The sequence below is a fragment of the Stegodyphus dumicola genome, chromosome X1 (assembly GCF_044657685.1).
Source record: "Stegodyphus dumicola isolate Sdum_Otavi_A_Nest chromosome X1, ASM4465768v1".
NCBI lineage: Eukaryota > Metazoa > Arthropoda > Arachnida > Araneae > Eresidae > Stegodyphus > Stegodyphus dumicola.
In genome coordinates, this window is record NC_140780.1 from 236,287,829 (window position 1) to 236,309,479 (window position 21,651).

The window sequence follows — 21,651 nt, forward strand, 5'->3', positions numbered from 1 at the left end:
CATAAAATAATATTTGTTTAAATATGAAACCATCATGCTCAGCAGTAAAGATTTTCGAGTAGTTATGCAGTGCATAAATTTTTCTCAAGTGCTTACCTTACTACTTCCATTAGCCAAAATCCTAATTTATTTCAGAATATCGAAAACCAGTAGCACAGACTTAAATAATGCATAAAAATCTAAATCTCTGATTCAAGGTTGGTCTTCCATTTGAAATTTTGATCTTTGTATTCTAGGAAAAAATTTCCTGGTATTTTTTTTACAATTTTTAAAATGGAAAGAACACTTAAATAAAGGAAACTAAGAAAAAAAAATGAATAAATAAATAAATAAATAAAATAAAACAAAATAATAGTGAAGTCACTGTACAAGATGATCCTCTTATCACTAGATTTTAGGGAAAAATGACTCAGTAGCAGACTTAAACTCCTGATACTTTTGTTCTATATCTGTGTTTGATGGAACTTTAAAAACTCCAGAATAATCTGGAACTAAAAATCAAAAACGGCAGCTAAATATTCCTGTATCTGTAACAAGCTGTGGTAATAAAAATACAGTGGTGTGCAAATATTAACATGATAAAATATGAAGATATAAACACTTCACTGGAAGTTACTGAAATATCAGACTATAACTAATGAAATTGAAACTTTTATTTTCCTGTTTATGGATAAAGGGGAAAATTCTGTGTATAAATGAAAATGATTTTGTGATATCCTTGCCGCGGTAAGATGGCTTCCCCTCAAAGCAGTTTTAGGGTTGCCATAAAATGGCAAGAGAAAGCAGGGTTGCCACATTTGGAAAGAAACACACAATTGCCACAGAAATTGCCCATTTGGAGACAAAATTGGCGATATGCCATGGACAGATGGAGAACCTTCTGGAACGAATTCTTACCAGGTTAGCTCAGAATGTTTTTGAACACAAGCCGAAAGCTATGTAAACCCTGCTGGTCCACACTCAGTGAGTATCGAGAGGGCAAGTGACAATGCCTTGTAAAGTGCGAGTTAGTATCGAGTTGGTGTCTCGTCTAGCGAGTCAATCCCTGCGGAGTCGATCACGTTGACAGCCGGGCAACGAGTGCCGAGTTAGTCGTCGAGTGCACCGAAAGAGTCTCGTAGTGTATCACGGTTAGTGCATTGTCAAGCGAGCGTGTTGAGCTCCGGGAATGACTGAACCGAAAAGTCAGAAGCTGTGCTCTGTGTGTCGTTGAGTGCATCACAAGTTGTCTCAAGGAGAATCTCAAGAGTACATGGAGTACCGAGAACGACCAAGCAGAGGCGAGAGCTGTACTCTAGTGCTTTGCTGTGAAGCTGTCTCCACTGCGATAGCCTGATAACCTAGAGGCTGTGTCGCTGATCGTGTCAGCGTGTTTATAGTAGATTTTTGATGCCTGTAAAAGTATTTGAGCTGTCCTGATTAATATTGGTAAATAAAGTGTGTTTCGATACTTCAAGTGTCGTCGTTATTCACTCCAAATCTACGAACCCCGTACGAACGTGAAGGAAGAGAAAAACGTAACAATATTGAAAAGAATGATAATTAGTTCCCTTCTCGAAAAAATTCAGTACATACCTTAATGCAACCACCTTAATAGAAGCTGCCAAATTTTCAGAATGTGCCAAACTCTGGTAACCATCTGCACAACCTTCTTGGTAAAAATATATTTAGGGGTGCCCCTTAGAGATAATTGACGATTTGGTACATGGACACCGAGTTTGTGTAATTCTTTGACTTGTTAGTTTGGCTTTGTGTAGTGGCACATGCAAATCCAAAATAACAAGTCAAAGTATTGCACAAATTTGATATCCATGTATACATTGACGTAATTTCACTCAAAAAAATAATAATAATCAGATAATTGAACAAACTAGGCATTGCGCACTCCCTTGACTTTGTCCATGTACACATCGATCTACATTAACTTAAAAAGTAAAAGGCGCAGCCAACAAAAAATATATAATCTCAATAAACTACATTTTAAATCAAACAATAAAATAACATAAAATGAAAATTCATCTTAGCACTATACAAAGGAAATATCCACTTACCTTATTTACAAATTTCCCTGTCTTCAGTCAAACAAAATTCCTTAACATCATCCAAAAACTTCCTAAAATTATCTGAACTAGAATCTGTATACTGGCGTCACCACATAAATTCATAAAAATAAGACTAAAAAATATCCTCCATAGTGCAGGTATCCTCCGACCATATGCATTTCCCTCCTACAAACAGAACATTTATAGTGGCAACTAAGTAAACCTTCACTAACACACCAGCCAATTAATGCATTTTTCCCTTTCGTTCCAAATCATACTTCAAATTATCTTAGAACATTCAGCCATTTTACCGTGTAAACCACAAAATAACAACGTACTTCTTATCCAAAATCTGTCTCGTCATTTAAATTCACCGCAATCATGCAACCAATTACATCATAATAGGGTTTCCATAGCATGCAACTACTCAGGTTACCATAAATGAAACAACTTAGCTATAATCCAAGGGGCACCCTTCAATCTACTCTAACCCCATTCTTCCTGCAACTGTGCTCATAACAATCCCTCAGTCAAGCAACGCCGCCATTTTTGTATGCATTCTTTTTTGTTTTATTCCATGTTTTAATGGTTTCCATAAACAAATTATGACATATTTTGCCGTAAGCTTAGTTTTAAATATGAGCTTATGGTATTTGCCAGCAATGGAAAAATCTGCCGTAAAATTTCTGCAGAAATACAGGATTTTGCTGAAGCTTTTCTAAAAAAAAAAAAAAAAAATGAGGAAATGCATTTCCTAGATAGCCTCTGTTGCTGAGGTTTGTCTGAAGCTGGGTCTCTGTGAATTTTGGATGTTTTTTTAAGTGAAAACAGATCACTGTGTACTTGGAGAAGAATGATGCACAAAAATTTACAGAAAGATCTGAAGAAAAATGTGTTTTATTTTTTAATGTATCATGTAATCCTTGTTTAATCCGTAACAGGGAAGGTCAAATATTGGGACGTAACCGGGGACGTGTAGTCACAGAGACCCCGTCTTGTTATGATTTAAATAAGAAGTTTTATTCAAAATATTACAATTTTATTTTACCCATACATTCTATAAACACTTATCTTCAAACAGAATTTTTTTTATTTATTTATTTATTTATTTTTTTACAAAGAAATCAATCAACACAAGGAACGTCTTTTCTGCAACATGAACTTTTTTTATGAAAAACCACTTGCAAATGTAAATTATGCAAAACAAACCAGAGTAACTATTATATTTATGAATAATGATTGTTTTCCATTAATTTACCATATGATAGATATATTCAGATGGAAAATATAAATATTGTACGAAACATAAAAAAATGGCAGTACCTTAACTATCAGTAATATCGTTGTTTTCTTCAAAAAATATCAATTTACTCAGCATATTCTTGTGCACATTCGTGATATATTTTTTTTGTACATACCAAACTGGCATTTTACAACTTGCGCATAAATACGAAGGTTTCAGTTCTTTCTTTTTCTCTTCTGGTTCAGTGATTCATTGTTAGATTCAGAAAGTTCTGATATCATGGAATGCAAACTTTCATTTACAAAATCTTCTTGGCATTCATCTTCGTCACTAAATTCACTTCCTACTTCATCAAGAATTCTTTGCAGCTCTTCTGCATAACACAAATCAGAAGGATATATGATATTTCTCAGACCGACTCTCAGAGTCATATTTCCACCTGGAACAGAAATCGTAACACTGAGAGGGAGGTGCAGTCTGACATACTGCTCTCAGACAAAGGACTAGAATTTCACAATGAAGCAGGTGCAAAAAATGTTAGCTAATGGGTGAGAATTATCAAGGTCACAAAAGGAGAAGCTAGCAGGAGAATCCACTCAATCAGACTAAATATAGAGTAGGGGTGATAGAAACAACACCTGTAGGGGTATCTGAGACAGCACCTCCCCAGTTACGGGTTAATAATTAAAATTTTTATTTTAAGTTGTTGAAGTATGTATTCTTTTTATGTGTGGCAAATGTTTATTCACTTGTGATAAATATCAGTAATTTGGGAATCCTTCTAAAAAAAAGTGCAAAAACCGTAAAAAATTGCCAGACTTCACCAAGGTGGTTGCGTCAGTATGAAAGGATAAAAAATTCTCCCAGTTTTTCAATAAATAAATTTTAATGCCTTTATTAGAAATAATTTTTAAAAATGCATATTTTTCTTAATTCATTTTATATTATCTAAAAATAGCTGTGTTGATGTTTAAAAATGTTTATATGCATTTTTCTCTTCATTTATTTCTTTGTAGTGGTATTAAAATGCATTCTTTATCAATCGGCAAACAGAAAGGCAATGTTCAGTACTGGTATCAAATTATCTATGTTAATAGGTGATTCATTAGGTAGTTTGTTAGTGTTTGATGTGCTCAGTTTTATTAAAGGAATCTAACACTTTAAAATCATGTTGCTGTCCATTTTCCACTATGTTATTAACAGGGTACATAGCTGTCCTTATAAGTGCTTATAAGACCTTATATTTGAAAATAAAATATAAAAGCCCTTATAGGTGCTTACTTTTCCTCCAAAGCACATATTTTTTTGTTTTCAGTGCTTATTTTTTGCTTTTAGTACTTTTTTTTTTAAATGAACACACATTTTTTCCCCGTACCAAAGCTGAAACTAAATAAACAACTTTTCTTCCTTATATGGAACATCAGATGGTGAATCACACTCCCAGAAATAGCCTTTTGCCCCTTTCTCTGCATTAACATATAACCTTTGGTGTGTGCAAGTACAGACAGGTACACGTCGTTCTGTTGGTCAAAGAATCGCGAAAGCGGTAGAAAATTCCAGTACATTCCGTTTCTTTTGCTCCACCCAATACTACACGTATTTAAATTTCTATCAAGATTTTAATAATTTGCATTCTCGTTCAGCATGGTCAGTTCATATTCGCGTTTATTAGGATCAGTATGCTTATATTATGAGCATACATATGAATATTGATAATAATATATTTGCAGTAACTACTGAAGTATGGATAAACTTCAAAAATGTATAAGTGTGTTTTAACACAGATTAGTTTTTCTAAGGAATAATATTCGGAATGGCATAAATGAAATGAAAGTAATCGAATAGTAAAAAAAAAAAATTTTTTTTTTTTTTTTGGCCAATGCATTATACAGCACGGAAGTTTTGGGGAGGTCCTCTCCTTTCTCCGCAAAATCTCGTATATTGAAATTGTTACAGTTCGCAGCAAAGCAAGCAACGGAAATTTTATTTTTTTGGTCACTTTCCAACCTGGATTGAATAGGACTAAAAGTTCTGCGATCTACCAACCCAAGCGAAGAATGATTTTATTCCGGAAATTTAATGCAGTCTGTTCAAAATTAGAATGAAAAACACCCTATATTGGTAAATCTATCTATTAATCAATATGAGTATGGCAGGGATATTGCATGGAGTGCAACGTGTTCTTCTCAATGATAAATATGCCACATGGGCACATGGCAGCTCTTGATTTCGATTGCGGAAGATATCACGTGCGGAAGAATTGAGGCGTGCATATTGCGCAATATCTCTTGCAATATTTCGCAGAGATAAAAAAATTTTACTGTGCTTGCTAAGCAGATTATTTTTCAGTTCCATTGGGCTATTTTTTATATGATGTACATATCGAAATGTCAAAAGTATTATTTAGCTGAAAAATCTAAAGAACAGCTACAATCTATCTCATTTTCCTCTTTTACCAGTTACACTCGACTATCCAGAATTTTCAGATATTTGGCAATTTCCAAGTATGCCAGTTAGTTAAGCTTTTACTGTTAAAGGATGACTGCATGAAGGAATTTCCCATCTTCTGATTTCAGAAAAGTTTCTTTTTTTACTTATTTTTACTTAAATTACTTTGCTTGCAATATGTGTTAAGGGAAAACTGTTATACAATGAAAATTTAGAAAATATTCAGAATTTTGATTTAAGTTAAATTATTTAAATATTAATTAATATGAGTGGGAAAATAAATTGTATTTATTTTTAGGTGCCAAGCAAGTATAATAAATATGGCTTATTATTATTTATTTTCTCTATTTTGAACTGAAATTTCATCATTAAATCTTGTAACATAATTTAGTTCTGCATAGTTTTTTTTTTTTTTTTCCTCTCATTGTAAACTAGTTCTGTAAATTGAACTGTTATTTAAAATTTAAAAAAAAGAATGTTATTGTTTCTCATGGTTGAATAATGCTCATTCTCTCTTAATAAATACTGAATTTCTCATATTTTAAATTACAAATCTAATTTTTCTTTTACGGTTATGCAGTTGTGTATAATGTAATTAGACAGGTACTTATTTTTTTCCTTAAAATGTGCTTGGAAAGTGCTTATAGGTGCTTATTTTCTTAACTAAAATGTGGCTACGAACCCTGTATTAATGTCTTCTGCAAACTGAGTTTCAAAAACCAGTGAAATAATTTGCACAATGTTGTATGATATATTGCCATACTGCCTTCATAATTACTATATAGTATTGTCTTCATTACTACATAATACTACCTTCATGTTCTTAATTCATGCTATGTTTCACCTATATTTTTGATAATGTTTCTAAAGATGTAGCTCTTCCAGAATTCCATTAAAGTAGGTGCAATTTTTTCAGATTATTGCCATACTGCCTTCATAATTACTATATAATACTGCCTTCATGCCCTTAATTCATGCCATGCCTCACTTATATTTTTGATAGTGTTTCTAAAATTGTAGCTCTTCCAGAATTCCATTAAAGTAGATGCAATTTTCTAAAATTTTTAGTAATTTTTGTGACTTCTGAAAAAGTGGGATACAAATAATACGCTTTAAATGCTTCTGCATCACCTTCATCCATTACATGAATCAGTAACATCGTATTTGACAAAAGGAAGTTATTTGCATTATTTCTTTTAAATCACAAAGCCCAGTTAAATCACTTAGAATATTATCCAAGATTAATAAAATCTGATCTGTTTCCTTCGTACTGATATTATGTTCTAGAAGAGAAATATCTAGTGAACTAAGCTTCAAGTAATGTTTTTGTGATCTGTGCTTTTTAATTTGAATGCCATATCACTGGGAAATTTTTGATAATTTTTTTACATCTATTGGATTTTGTGCATGATACAGAAGAATCAGTTTACTTTGAAATCCCTTGTTGCATTTCTACCTAATAATGGTGTGAGTTGGTCTTTAATATATATCCAGGACATGACTTTCATTAACTGCTATAAAGGTACATGATGGCAATTCTTTCCAAAATAAACTTATCTAATTAATGTTGAATGTTTGCTTATCTTTGTAGTCATCTTTTATTATCATTTCACTATGTTCTTTCAAATATCTTGAAGCAGCTTCTTTATCTGCATTGGCACATTCACCAATAATATGAGTGTTGTGAATAAAAGTTATTTTGCTTAAAACCGAGAACTCACTCACTGCTTATAAGAAAGTTTTCACTAGCTACCTCACCTTTGTTTTTTGTGTCATGAATACTTTCATTTCATTGTAAAGAGTTAATGCTTTGAATTGAATTTTCATTTGACTAAGTGAAATTTACCATATGTTTTAGTCACTGCTTTTGATAAATCAGAAGGTGTTGTCATACCTTTTGATTTACATTAATTTGAACTTTTGTTTTATAGTTGCCTTGGTGAGAAAGAGAATATAATGCCGAAGGCTACCGATTTGCGATTGGGCGCACACGTTTCATTCCTTCAACTAGTGAAAATAGTCTCGTTTAAAATATAGTAGATTTCTGTTGTTAAATATTTGATATCCTTACTTAATAGGCTCAGGAAGCAAAAAAATTTAGAAAGAGAAAGTAGAATGTTTATGGACATTAGCAAATTCACCTAGTTTTGGAGTATCTTACAGTTTCTCCTGCTGCTGTCCAGCTTGTGGGAAATTCAGTGCAGGGGATTTTTTTATTCTGGAGAACAAAGATGCTATTAATGAAATGTCAGTAATGTTTTGATAATTTAATATGTAATGTTTCATGTTAAAATATTATATTTGTATTATGACTCACCTGAGGGAAGAAATCAAACTTTAGACAGTTCTGTGATTCAGTATTTGAATATATTGTTTAAATTTCAGTTGCTTTCTTCCTTTATTTATCTTTAGGTTTTTTATAACAAGACATAAATGAAAAAGAAATCATTTAACGTGACAAGTTTAATTCTTCCTTCCATTACAGAAATTTCTTGATTGTTTGATTTGCAATAACTCCACGGAAAATTATGTAAGCTTACTATGAAAAATATTGTCTAAATGTTAAAAATAATATTATTTGAAATTAGACTTGACTTCTAACTAAACATTTCAATAAAGTATTAAACAGAGATAAAAAGTTTCAAAGATTGGTATGACAGAGTAGTGGCAGTAATTTTACAGCATTAATAATGAATTCAGTATATCCAAGCAAACTTTCTGTTATCCTTTTATACTTGTAGTTTATGCTTTGCTTTATATTAGTAAAGAGTTGTATCCATGTGCTGTATGATCACATCTTATTTTTTTAAAGATTATCATCATCTTATTATTTTTTTAATTAAATTCTTTCTATAATTAAGTTTTTTTTTTTTTACTTTTCAGGCAAATTTTGTGCTGAAATATGAAAAGGTGGAGAAAACTGTGCAACATTTAGTTACCCTTCATAATGATATCCCTGATTAAGTTCAGTTGTCATCTGTGCTAAAACATGGCATCTTTTTTAACGTCATTATATGTATTAAATTTTAAACAAGTGGAGGTTGTACATAACCGTGAGGTTGACTGTATCAAATTATGTGAAAAAGATTTGTGTTCTCAGGGTCCTTACAGGAATGCTAAAAGGGAATACTTTTTAAATAAATGTAGTAAATGTAAGCAGCAGTACAGAAAAAAGGATGTAAAATACATTAATAAATTGTTCATGTCTTACAAATGTCTGTATCTATCATGGGATATAAATCAACCTTTGATTATGTTTTTTAGCAATGGAACAATTGTTAGTGTTCAATTAAATATTGGAAATAACACTGTGGAGAAAATTGAGATTGATGATAACTTAAATGGAAAATTATTTCCAAGTAAAGTAGTTGATGTTGTAATCTGTCAGAGCTGCATATTTATTACATATTCAGAACCAAAGCTAGCAGTCATCTACATGAACCAAAGTTCACCATCATTTTCTACTAAAATATTTGGTAAGAAACGAGGAAAGTTAGTAGGCCCTGAACCAAAAATAATAACTGTAGATTTGATAGGACCTTGTAGTAAGAGCTTGGAACGAAAACTCTCTTTAAATTTGCATAATGATCATTTGCTAGTTTGGTGGAGATTCTCTGATGATGATGTTTGGTCATGGACGCCTGTTGCTTATTCAACGGAACGTGTCAATATGCTTATATATTCTTTAAATGATGGCATAGAAATATTATGTACTGTAAAAGTAAATGGTGAACTTATCCATGCTATTTACAGCAAGCAGAATTTTAACCAAATTCTGACTTTGGAAGAAGTAAAGTGTAAAACAGAAAGGAACATCAACGTTTGCATTTATGAAGTTGTTCAAAATCAGTGTCATCATATATTTGTAGCTAAACTTCCCATGCATGGCAGTCTCATTTCATTTGATTGGAGTTCAACCGTAGATAAATTAATTGTATCTGACTCTAATAGATTACTTTTAATATATGATTTAAGAGAAAAATCTACTATTGTAACTTATTTGTCATTTCTTCCTAAGGAGATAAGCTGGCATCCTGAAAACTGTTTAGCAATAATAGTTGGCACAGCTAATGAGATTCAGTGTTTTGATGCAGTTTTAAACAGTATTAGCTTTGAAATGTATTATAGCAAAACGGTGCACAATATTATAGACTTGAATTCCTTTTTCCTGCATCATTTTACTCCTCAAAAGGTATTGTGGCAGAAGTCTATTTTAAACAATTCATGTTTGGTTATGCTAGATTCTGAATTATCATCATTTGTATTTTTAAAATTTTCCTTTGGTAGCATTACAAGAAATCATATTTCTGCATTGGAACTGGTTAGTCAGTATTTAAAATGCAATTGTATTGATAGAGCAATTTTAATGATGAGAAGTTTGAGCTGGTGTCATGAAGGTGAACTTTTATTTCATTGTCTATCTAAAATAGCTAACTTTTTACTCAGAAAACCTCTAGATCCTCAAACACGGTCAGGTTTAGAATTAGCTTTAGGAACATTTTATAACTGTGTCGATATATTACCAGAAAGAATTATTAAAATGTATGAGTACAAAATCCATCACATAGCAAGGCGCTTTTTTCATCATTTGTTACGTTACCATCAATTTAGAACAGCATTTTCACTGGCATTGAATTTAGAATCTCAGGATTTATTTCTAGATCTTGGCCATGTAGCTAAACAGAAAGGGGAAAACATATTAGCTCTTGTTGCATTTCACAAGGCAGGGATATTAGACTCATCTCAAGATAGCTGCTCTGCAGCATCTACTGCATCTGATTGCAATACAGAATGTTCCTCATCTTCAGATAAAGAAAGTGGTGATGACAATCAGAGTAAAGTTCCTATAATAAAACCTTCTGGCTCCTCTACACATCAGTACTGGATACCATCTGCAAAAGAACCAAAAGGAGCTAGTAATTGGTTACCTATAGCTAGAGAAAGTGAACAGGATGATGCAACATTAACTGATAAATCTGGTGTTTCTAAGGTTTTAGGTCATTCAATTTGTAATTACATCGAGCCACTTTCACCAAAGGATGTATACCATGACTCATTTTCTCTGTCAGACTCTTGTGGCAAAAAACAGCAGATATCTTCAGCTTTGGATTCTAAAATATCATCTGATATTCCTTCATCTGAATATTTTACTAAAGAGCCTTCTTTATGTGATACTTATAACACAGCCCATTTAGAAAAAGCCTACTGTGCATCTAAGACACCAGTATCTGCAGAGCATGAAATGGATTTGCTTGATGCAAATAAAATTTTAGAGGATAGAAATGATGATGTTGAGGATTGTGGAATTAAGTTAGAACACTTTGGTATTATATGAACTCTAAATTTTTCACATTTCAATGTGCTATTTTCATACTGTGTTCTACTTTATCTACCATTCAAAAATATAGTTATCGGGAGGAATGAAACATTAATGTATTGTTTTCTAGAATTGAAAGCCTTAATTCTTGAAAGGAGTTAAAAGCTAATGTGTATTCATTCCCTCATTCTTGCTAAACATTCTCAATTTAAATATGAACATTTGTCAAACCATCTGTATTTCAGTTGTTAGTTTTATGGAAACTCTAGGATTATTTTGTATTCATTAAAACAGACTTGACTGAGCCACGCTATATAATGTGGCAAGAAAAAATACTCTTCATAAGAGTGAAAAAAGAACATAAATTTATTTACAGAAAGTGCAGGTTTGTTAGTAGTTATGGTTTCACATATCGCTGTCTTAAAGGGAGACACCGTTGCCAATGTTCTGCAGCTAAGTATTGACATCAAAAGGTATGGCTCATCAATAGCCAACAGTTAGCTTTCTGTATAATTTGATAATTTATAAGGTATGGTGTATGTGGAAGGGTGACATTAATATTAAATGCATATCTTCTTTGTTCAAGTTAAAATAATTACGACATTTGCCAGGTTGTTCAATAAGTTCGCGGAACGGAAATGAAGAAACCAATTTTTATTTGTAAAAATGACTTTATTTTTCAACGTAGTTTCCCTCAACTTCAATACACTTATTCCAACGGTCTTCTAATTTATGGATCCCTTGACTGTAGTGGTTTTTCGGCAGCTCTGCAAAATATCCCTCCACGGCAGCTATTACTTCTTCGTTTGAAAAAAAATCGTTTTCTATGGAGATATTGTTTGAGGTGTGGGAAGAGCCAGAAGTCAGAGGGAGCTAAATCTGGCGAATAGGCTGGATGTTGCAACAATTCGTACTTTAATTCAGTTATTTTAGCAATGGTTTTTTAAACTGTGTGCACAGGTGCGTTATCTTGGTGGAAAATGATTTTCTTCATCTGTAATCCGGATCTTCTTTCACGAATTTTTTTGTCTAATTGATTCAAAAGGTTACAATAATAATCCAAATTAATTGTTTTGCCAGTTTGAAGGTAATCTATAAACAAAATTCCTTTTGCATTCCAAAAAACTGATGCTAACACCTTCTTGGCTGAATTTAGCACACGAACTCGCTTTGGCGCCGAAGAGCGGGGTTTGTTAAAGCTTACTAGAAAAAAGTATCACCGACTTTTTCTGCTTTCAGTACTTATAATCGTAAATCACACTTCAGCAAAGTAGCCTTTAATTAAAGACTCACATCATAGATTTAAAGATAGTCTCTATCATTAAAACACTATAACTGCAGTGATTATTTACATAATAGAATCAGTTTCAACGAAAACAAACTTTATTATCACGAAAGAAACAATGACGCTCCTCGTATCGTTACATCGTTCTCAAACTTGAATATCTCCTACTGTTGCCATACACAAGTAGCTAAATTATACAGACAAAATAAGTAAGGCATTGTTAACATCCTTCCACCTTTTGATTATAAACAATAATCAAAACATAAAATTATCATTAAATATACTAAATAAATAAAGCACAGAAATACACTCAAGTATAAGAAATAATAATAACAACCAATAAAAATGTATTTCACTAAAGCACTTATTTAAATTATAAGTCCAGTTTTTCTGGAATCTTAATTTTTCTACCAGTCTTCCTTGGCTTGTTGTCAAACACACCATTATCCTGTTTAACAGGCAGCTTTGAGAACTTGGTCAAACTATTGGATTCCAAAGGCTTAGGACAGTCAGTAGGAGATGCTATCTCAAGAGGATATATTCTCTGAATAGGACGAAGAAGTTCTTGGTGTAAAGTCTGCACTTTCACAAGCCGCACATTACCGTCTTTACCCAAAAGAAGCTCACTAATACGACCTAAAGGCCAGTTAATTCTCTTTTTGTTATGAGCTCCCACTAGAACAATATCACCCACGGCCACTGGGTATCTTAGTTTTTCATTATTTCCTCGTTGAATGAGAGCACCTAAGTATTCCGACCGAAATCGATTCCTCAATTCTTTAAGTATGATTTGTCTGTATTTGAGTCTCTTGGACAAAGAATTTTGTTCCACAGCATCAATATCTGGAACACTGCATTCATGAACGTCTTGCAAAAACATCGATGGAGAAATGTTCTTTATCACATCTGCTTCAGAGATGAGTCAGAGGTCTTAAGTTGATTACACTCTCACAGTCTGCTAGAGCAGTTGCCATTTCTTCATAATTGAGATGTGCCTTACCTAACACTCTTTTTAAGAGATCTTTCAATATCCTTATTAGTCGCTCCCACCAACCGCCCCACCATGCGGCAGTCGGTGGATTAAACTTCCAATTAATCAAATTGACGACTCCATGTTTCTGTATACGGTTCCAATCTTTTAATGAATTGGCTGCTCCAACAAAATTAGATCCATTGTCACAATATACAACAGTACATCTTCCTCTGCAAGCTATAAATCTTCTAAATGCCATTAAAAAGGTGTCTGTAGAAGCTGCAGTAATTAACTCAAAATGTACTGCTCTGTACACTGCACAAGTGAATATTAACACCCAACTCTTTCTACTTTCTTTTAGAAACAGAGGGCCAGCCATGTCAACCCCTGTAATTTGAAATACCGTAGCATCTTTAACACGATTTTCAGGAAGGGGTGCACATATCGTTTCCATGTTCCTTGAACTATATCTTTTACAGATTGTGCAATTAGCCACAATGTTTTTCACAGTCTTTCTTCCGTTAAGAATCCAATATTTTTCTCTAAGCAGATTCAAAAGTATCTGACTACCTGCGTGACAATTCTTCACATGAACAGAAAAAATAAGTCGTTTCACAACTTTGTGTTTTGAAGAAAGGACGACCGGTTTCAGGAAATCTTCACTATCCTTCCTGTATATAATCTTAGTTTTTACACGATAAATGCCACGATCATCTTTAAATACCTGAAGTGTTTTGAGTCTATCATGTTCCAAATCAAGGGATTCCTTTTGAATCATATGTAATATCTTTAACTCTGCTTCACGAAATTATGTTGTACTCAATTCTCTGTATCTCCTGCTTTCGATATTTGTACAATTATGCTTAAAACGAAGAATCCAGGCGACCATACATACTATTCTCTCATAATTAGAAAAATGCCTGTAATATCAATTATTATCACAAACAGTTTTATTATTTGTCATCGGGCTAGTAGTTTTCAACTTCTCCCTTTCAATCTCTTCTTTATACCAGCTATGATGGTTAGGTAAAGGTAAAGGTAAAAGTATGGGGGACACCAGCGATGTACCATAGGTCAACTGGTAATGCCTTCCCATACTAACTCTTTGAGAGAAAAAAAAGGGGGGTAATTGCAAGTTTTATAAGAATTTGCATAGACTGAAGCTTTTCAAAAGGTTTAAAGTTTGCCTATTATGGTACATCGTGCAATTCCACAGTACGCCCCGCATCCAGTATTTATTAAAAATAATGGTGTAGGGCATAAGTAGATTACAAAATAGTAGGAATACAATTTGAGATTCACAAGATAAATTGAACATCTGATTTGGTGCAACAAAAATAGGAGATAAACATAATTAATAAACAAATAAACATAATGAGATAATTATAATTAGTACTGGCAACACAATGTTAAATGAATTGTTATAATAATGCTAAAGAGGTAGGTGTCCATGGGTTATTTCAGATATATTGGTTTATTGCAGTTTATAAAGTTCAGTTCATGAGCGGATCCATTTTGTCCATAATTACAGCATGTAAAAGTTCACTAAGTTTAAACTGTATGTGGATTTACACTTGACAGAGATCTAGGCCGTAGGAAGAGAGTCGTTGCATAATTTTCTGAAACTTTGGATATTGATGTTTATCTTTAATTAAAAATCTTTGGAATGCCAGGAGGTCAGTTCTTGGGAATTTTATGTGAATATCTTCAGTTAAGGGGCATGAGAAAATGTAGTGATCAGGAGTTCCCTGTTCCCCACATATGCAGATGTCAGAATTTGCCAAATTTCTTGCGTAGAAATATGTGGGGAAGGGTCCATGTCCTGTTATAAAGTAATTTAGGGAAGGATTCGAGTTCAGAGATGCTAAGCTTACATTGGGCATCAAGTTATATGTGCGTCTTCCCTGTGGAGCGAGCATTGTTCCACAAATCTTGCCAAGATTTTGAAGCAAGTTGTTTTAGTTGGTACTTGAAATTCGAGCGAGGCCACGGAATGATGATTTCAGTACCATCTTGATTAATAGCTGCTTCTTTGGCTAGTTCATCTGCCTGATCATTACCAAAATGGCCACTATGTCCTTTGATCCATGAAATTTGAATTTTGTAGTTTGGGATTTTTCCAAGAAGAGAATTTATGTCGGATATCAATGGAGAAGAAGGTAAGGGATTTTTAATAGCTAGAATAGCTGCTTGGGAGTCAGATTTTATGCTAAATTCGTTGAGATTTTTGAGAATGGCTATTTCAATCGCTGCTTTTATAGCTGACAATTCCGCTTGGAAAACACTATTATTATTATGGAGATGGCCTTTCCATTTGATGATATTTGAGGGGGTAATTTGAAAAAAGACTGCGGAACCAACTTTTCCTTCAATTTTTTATCCATCAGTATAAGCAATTGGAGATGAACTTGAATTTTCTTCAGACGTGGTGAATATTATTTTGCTGAAGCGAAGCGTTGGATGGATAAGATTGGGGTTAATTTTCTTTTCATAGTTGGATGGCCAAAAGGTTTGGTTGTTGAATTCTGCGGCTTGGTTAAGTTGGAGAACTTTCGTATAGGTGCATTCCATTTCTGCACTGATTGATAATGGAAGAGTACCAGCTAGAGTATCAAGTGCTATATTTGAAGTTGTGCGATACGCCCGAGTAATGCAAAGAGTAAAAGGCCTTTGAATTGAATTTAAACATTTCACCTTTCTTACTGTCATTGGTTGTGCCCAAATTCCGGCTCCGTAATTTACCATTTTTGAGATGACTGTTTTTAGAAGAATACGTGTTATATGGGGATTTAAGCCCCAGTTATATCCATGCATACGTCGTAGGCAGTTAGCTATTGATGTTGTACGAAGTTTAATATTTTGTAGATGAGGAATCCAGGAGAATTTCTTGTCGATTGTTAAACCGAGGTACTTAATTGTGTTCACAGATTTGATCTTTTGATTGTCAATTTTTAGAACTAAAGCTTTAGTTATATTTTGTCCTGGTTTATGGATCACTAAGACTTGGGACTTACTATGTGAAATTTGTAGTTTTTGAATTTTGCAAAGTTGGTTAAATAACTGGAGTGTTTCGTTGCAATTATTCTGTAAAATGTCTCTGGTACGGCCACTTGTAATAAAAGCTACATCATCTGCAAAAGCTACAATTTTAGAGTGATCTGGCCATGGATAGGCAATGATGTTGTTGAAGCTGATATTCCAGAGATCTGCACTCATGCAAGACCCCTGAGGACATCCTCGTACTTGATTACGCACAATTTCAGTGTTGTTGTAAAGAATCATACTTTTCCTGTTTCTGAAGTAATCTTGAATAATTAGAAATAAATTTTGAGGGCACTTAAAGGAACGCAGGACATCCTCGTACTGATTACGCACAATTTCAGTGTTGTTGTAAAGAATCATACTTTTCCTGTTTCTGAAGTAATCTTGAATAATTAGAAATAAATTTTGAGGGCACTTAAAGGAATGCAGCGCTTGTAAAACTGCTGGCCACCATAAAGAATCAAAAGCTGATTTTAAGTCGAGACATATTATTGCAGAATGAAGTTGGTTGGTTTTATTGTTTCTGACTTGTTCAAGAGCTGAATTAATTGCATGGCTTGTTGAAAGTAGGCTTCGAAATCCAAACTGGTTATTGCTTATTAAGTCTTTGCAGTAAACATGAAATTTTAGACGACCAATAAGACATCTTTCCAAAACTTTTCCCAGGGCTGGAAGAAGATTTATCGGACGATAAGATTTAGGTTCATCGGAGCTTTTATTCTTCTTATTGAAGAGTATTATATTACCAATTTTCAGGCAATCGGGAAAGTAGAGAGTTCTATACATCGATTGCAAAAACTACAGATTATGTCAGGATGGGCTTGATTGATTAATTTTATAATGTGGTTATTGATGCCATCTGGGCCTGGTGCCTTTTTTAAAGTTAGGTTTTTAATTATTTGCTTTATTTCTTGTTTTGAGAACGGAATATCGTTGTCTGTTTGTGGAATGTCATCGCAGTTACGGATTCTGGTTTGAGTAGGCGAATCTTCAGCTGGATCATCTTTTAGAAAGACAGAGTCAAGAATCTCATTTAGGGTTGAGAGAGTGGCATCCTGAATTTCAGCAGAACTTGAAAGCAAATTTGAGGGAAGTTGGATTTGTGACGGTTTAAATATTTTACTACTGGCGATCTTGTATAAGGTGCCATAAATTTCTTTATTGTTTGAACAATAGTTGTGCCAGCTTTTTAATTTAGATTCGAGAATCATCTTTTTGTAGTTTGCATTTTCTTTTTTGAATTTAAGCCAGGCTTGGTGTCTTAATTCATCATCAGTAATCGATTTCATTTTCCGTTTCAGTGCTCTCGCCTTATGCTTTTGAACGCGTAACTCTTTAGTCCACCAATTTATATGATGAAAGTAAGGTTTTGCAGATCGTATTGGAAAGGTATTTTCACATATTTCTTGGATTTTGTTTTATAAAATCTTCTGTAGCTTTATTTAGATCTTCTTTAGTTGGAAGGAAGAAGTCATTGGAAATGCGGATTGTTGAATTTGCTTAATAAAGTTCTTTTCTTTCTTTTTAGTAATTTTAAAACGTTTCATTAAAACTGATTCTGAGTTCTCTTTGATTTTAAAAGTAATATATTTATGATCTGAGTGGGAGTTGTCTTCTTCAATTTTGCGATTCGAAATCGAATTAATTAGGTGATGGGAAGTAACTACGAGATCTGGCCACCCTCTCCCATACATTGTTTTGAAAGAAGGTAAATCCGAGGCTTGGTTATGAATGACAAGATTATGTGAATTGAAGAATTCCTCAAGGGCCCTTCCTCTTGGACTTGTGGAATTGTAGCCCAAAGCTGGTTGTGTGAATTGAAGTCTCCACAAATTATGTGTGGACTTCGGAAGGAAAACAAGATGGATTCTAAATCGTGAAGCAAAGGGGAAATATCCTCGGAGGGAGATGCATAAATACTTGAAATAAGAAGTTGAGAGTTGGAACTATTAAGACTGATTGTAACTAGGTCTCTTTTGGCTGTAATTAGAATTGGGTGCCAGCTATGATTAAAACTGATGATAGCTGCTCTGGGATGTTGATTGGGCGACTGAGGAGAATATTGAAAGACATTCCAAGACGTTGGAATGCTACTTACTTTCCCTTCGATACAATAGGGTTCTTGGATTAAAACAAAGTCTTTATGGTTATGAGTTAAGAATTCTGCTAGATGATCAGAAGCCGTTTTTGCTCTTTGTAAGTTGATTTGGAGAAAACGAATTGAAGAAAATGGAATCGAGTTTTTTAGCAAGGTTGGGGGTAGATTATTTTGTACATTACTGTCCACGTTATAATCTTGAGTTGAAGCGTTATTCTTTAAATTGCGCTCTTGCATGTTAATATCAACTGAAGAATTATTAGTTATGGATGATAGCAACATGTGAGGTTGTGGCTTTGTCCGGGTACAATAATTTGTTGAGCTGACTCCTGTGCGTCTGGCATGTTCTTTCATGAGCACCGTGATCAGTTGGTAACGAAGAACCAGTTTCTTGGTTACTTCGCACACAATTTACACAGAGTTTTACGTTTGAGGTACACTCTCTATGGGAATGTTGTTTTGCGCAGATGGAACAGCAGGGAGGATTTTGACAGCTTCGACTATTATGTCCAAGACCCTGGCAGTGAACGCAACGGGGAAGTGAAATGTAGGGACGGAAGGAACACGAGTTGAATCCAATGAAGACTCTTGACGAAGTAATAAAACAGTCACTAGAATCTGAAGAAATTTCTACAATCCAATTATTTGTATTTTCAGATCGGTGAACTGGAGAACATGAAATATCAAGATTATTATTTGATGTAATTTTCAGAAAAGCCGATTTGATGTCTTCAGCAGCCACTGAAGATGGTACATTAAACACTATGAGTTTGGTACTTTTGGGTTTTGAAGTACGAACAGTTACAGAGGCTTGTAGTTGTGAATTTTCAACGGTTGAGCGGTGTAAGTGTTCTAAGTCTGCTTTCTTTTCGACACCAATTAAAAGCTCGTTAGACTTAGTAGTACGAATATTATTGATATGAATACCCAGTTTTTGTGGATTAAGTGTCGAACTTAGTTGGTGTCTGATATCTTCAGGTGTTCTCTCTGAATCTTTAGGTTTCAGGAGTAGAATATGATCTCTGAATTGACTTTTTGGAGTCTGTTTCAAAGAAATGTTTTTGGCGGCAGCAACGGCGTAGGAATTTGGGTTTTGATCTAGAAACTTTGTTTCGAATAATTTTTTAACTTCGTGTTGTTGTTGCTGCAAATGTTCCTTTACTTCAGAGATAACTGTAGTATTTGAACGCTGAAGAGACAGTTGCTCTCTCAGTTCCGAAATTGTACCTTCGTGCTTCGCTAGAGTAAGTTCTTGGTCTGCCACTATTTGACGAAGAGCTGTTAAATGACCAGAAATATCTTTATGTTCTTGGGTATTAAGTTTTCTATTTTTTCCGATGTTTAGAATATCTTTAATTTTATCAGTAATTCGTAGAATATCATTCAATCTGGAGGAATCAGCATTTTCAGAATTGCTAGTTAAAGAATGGGAGATGTTTAATAATGATGGTGAGGAAGACCTATCTTTAGAAGCCATCGATAATAGTTTACAATTTCATAGCTCACATAAAACAAAAATGACAAAAATCAGAAATTATTCATAAGCAGAGCAGAAAATTACTAGTACATGAAGTTAACATAAATAAGTAAATAGTAGTGAATAATTGCTTATTAGAATAAATGCTATTACTCACATAAAGTCTGACAAAAATAATTATAAATTCAGGTGTTATGCAGTTCCAATGTTTCTTAGGAAAAAGAATATATATATAAAGAAAGAAACTCAAATTAAATAAAAATACAGAATTATCTGTTGGTAATACTATATTATGTCAAGTCTTAACCAAAGGTTAATTAATTAGATAACTGTGAGTTGTCAGACGTACATTATATTAAGTCATTAAGAGGAGTCCTAAACCTTATTCAGACAGGTATTTCTGCAAGTGAATGTTAAGTAATCAGTATTATACTTAGAAAACAGATACAACAGTATGTAAAAACTTTTCAGAGTTAGGCAAAATACATAAAACACAATGTGATAGGATAGGGGAGTATAAATAAGTATGAAAAGACACACTAGTTACATTAACACATGTACATACGATTCTAAATACCAGATAATAATAATAAGAATAATTGCAATGAAAATAAAATAATATTAAAATGAATTTTAGGAAAAAGTATATTTTTTCTTACAGTACTAAACTGCAGGAGTTAATAAATAAACCGTGAAAACTGGTAAACTGTGCAGAGTTCTGCTTACAAGTGAATAAAAATAGTAATTCAATAATTTATTAACTGAAAGATAAGCGCATGGTATCAAACTGATAATGTGATGATCTGTGAAGATGCAGTATTTAACCCCGTTTCATTCAGTGCTTTTATCCTTTTAGAACTTTGGTTAAAGATTTAAAACACAATTGTTGAAATTGGGCAAAAATGCTCCGCCGATGAAACTGAGAAAGCCATGTGCATTGAAAGGGCGCTGTTCTTATTAGAACTGTAACAATAGAGCACGGTCGTGGGCATACAGATACAGTTCAAGGTCGCCTCCCAACTGGTTTCGGGGGCAAGTATGTGGGAAAAAAAAACTCCCTGTAGAAGGTGACGGGAGAAATGGAACGCACTTGCACGTTAAATGATGTAAAATAATTAAAATAAATGCCTCAGAAGAAGGGATGGGAAAGAAATTTTCAACGAAGATAAAGTGTTTAAGAGCCTATCTCTTGAGTACGATTTCAGCGTCGATAGTCTTGTAAATAAGTTATAATCCAGGAAAAACTTGCATTAATTGAGCTGAATATGGCACAATTTTAATGAGCTGTACTTCCTTAATTGCTTGAAATAATAACATCAAATGGCATCCATAGGTATTCTGGGAATGTGAATTAATCAAAAAGTTCAATTAATTTTATAGACGGCAGCACTATTACACAGGAAGAATTTTATAAATAACTTGTGATCCTTGGCACTTCGCTTAACCACTTTCACAAACAAAGGAATATCGGCCGCGTTTCACGAGAACAATAAAAACTAAGTATTTGCTGAAATAATGGTCGTAGAAACTAAAGATTTGCAGCACTGTGTTCGCGGTATGTTGCTGAAACTTGTGCTATACAATTGAAATCGACTTTTGTTTTTAAACGACACTTACAACAATACAAGCGGGAGCACGTGAAACTGCAGTCTACACAGCTACGAGCGTCGGTCGCCACTTAGCTATGATGGTTACAGGAATCCACGTAATTAAGGAATTCGGTGAG

General features: G+C 33.6%; 1 protein-coding gene across 1 annotated transcript in view; it reads left to right on the plus strand.

Annotated features, from left to right (window-relative positions):
* Positions 1-21,651, plus strand: part of frtz (WD repeat-containing and planar cell polarity effector protein fritz) — a 40,659-nt gene that overhangs the window by 11,733 nt on the left and 7,275 nt on the right. Inside the window, exon 2 of the mRNA XM_085807182.1 lies at positions 8,617-11,523. Within this exon, the coding sequence (XP_085663308.1) occupies positions 8,723-11,068 (2,346 nt within the window). The 5' untranslated portion in view covers positions 8,617-8,722 and the 3' untranslated portion in view covers positions 11,069-11,523. The remainder of the gene's footprint in view (positions 1-8,616; positions 11,524-21,651) is intronic.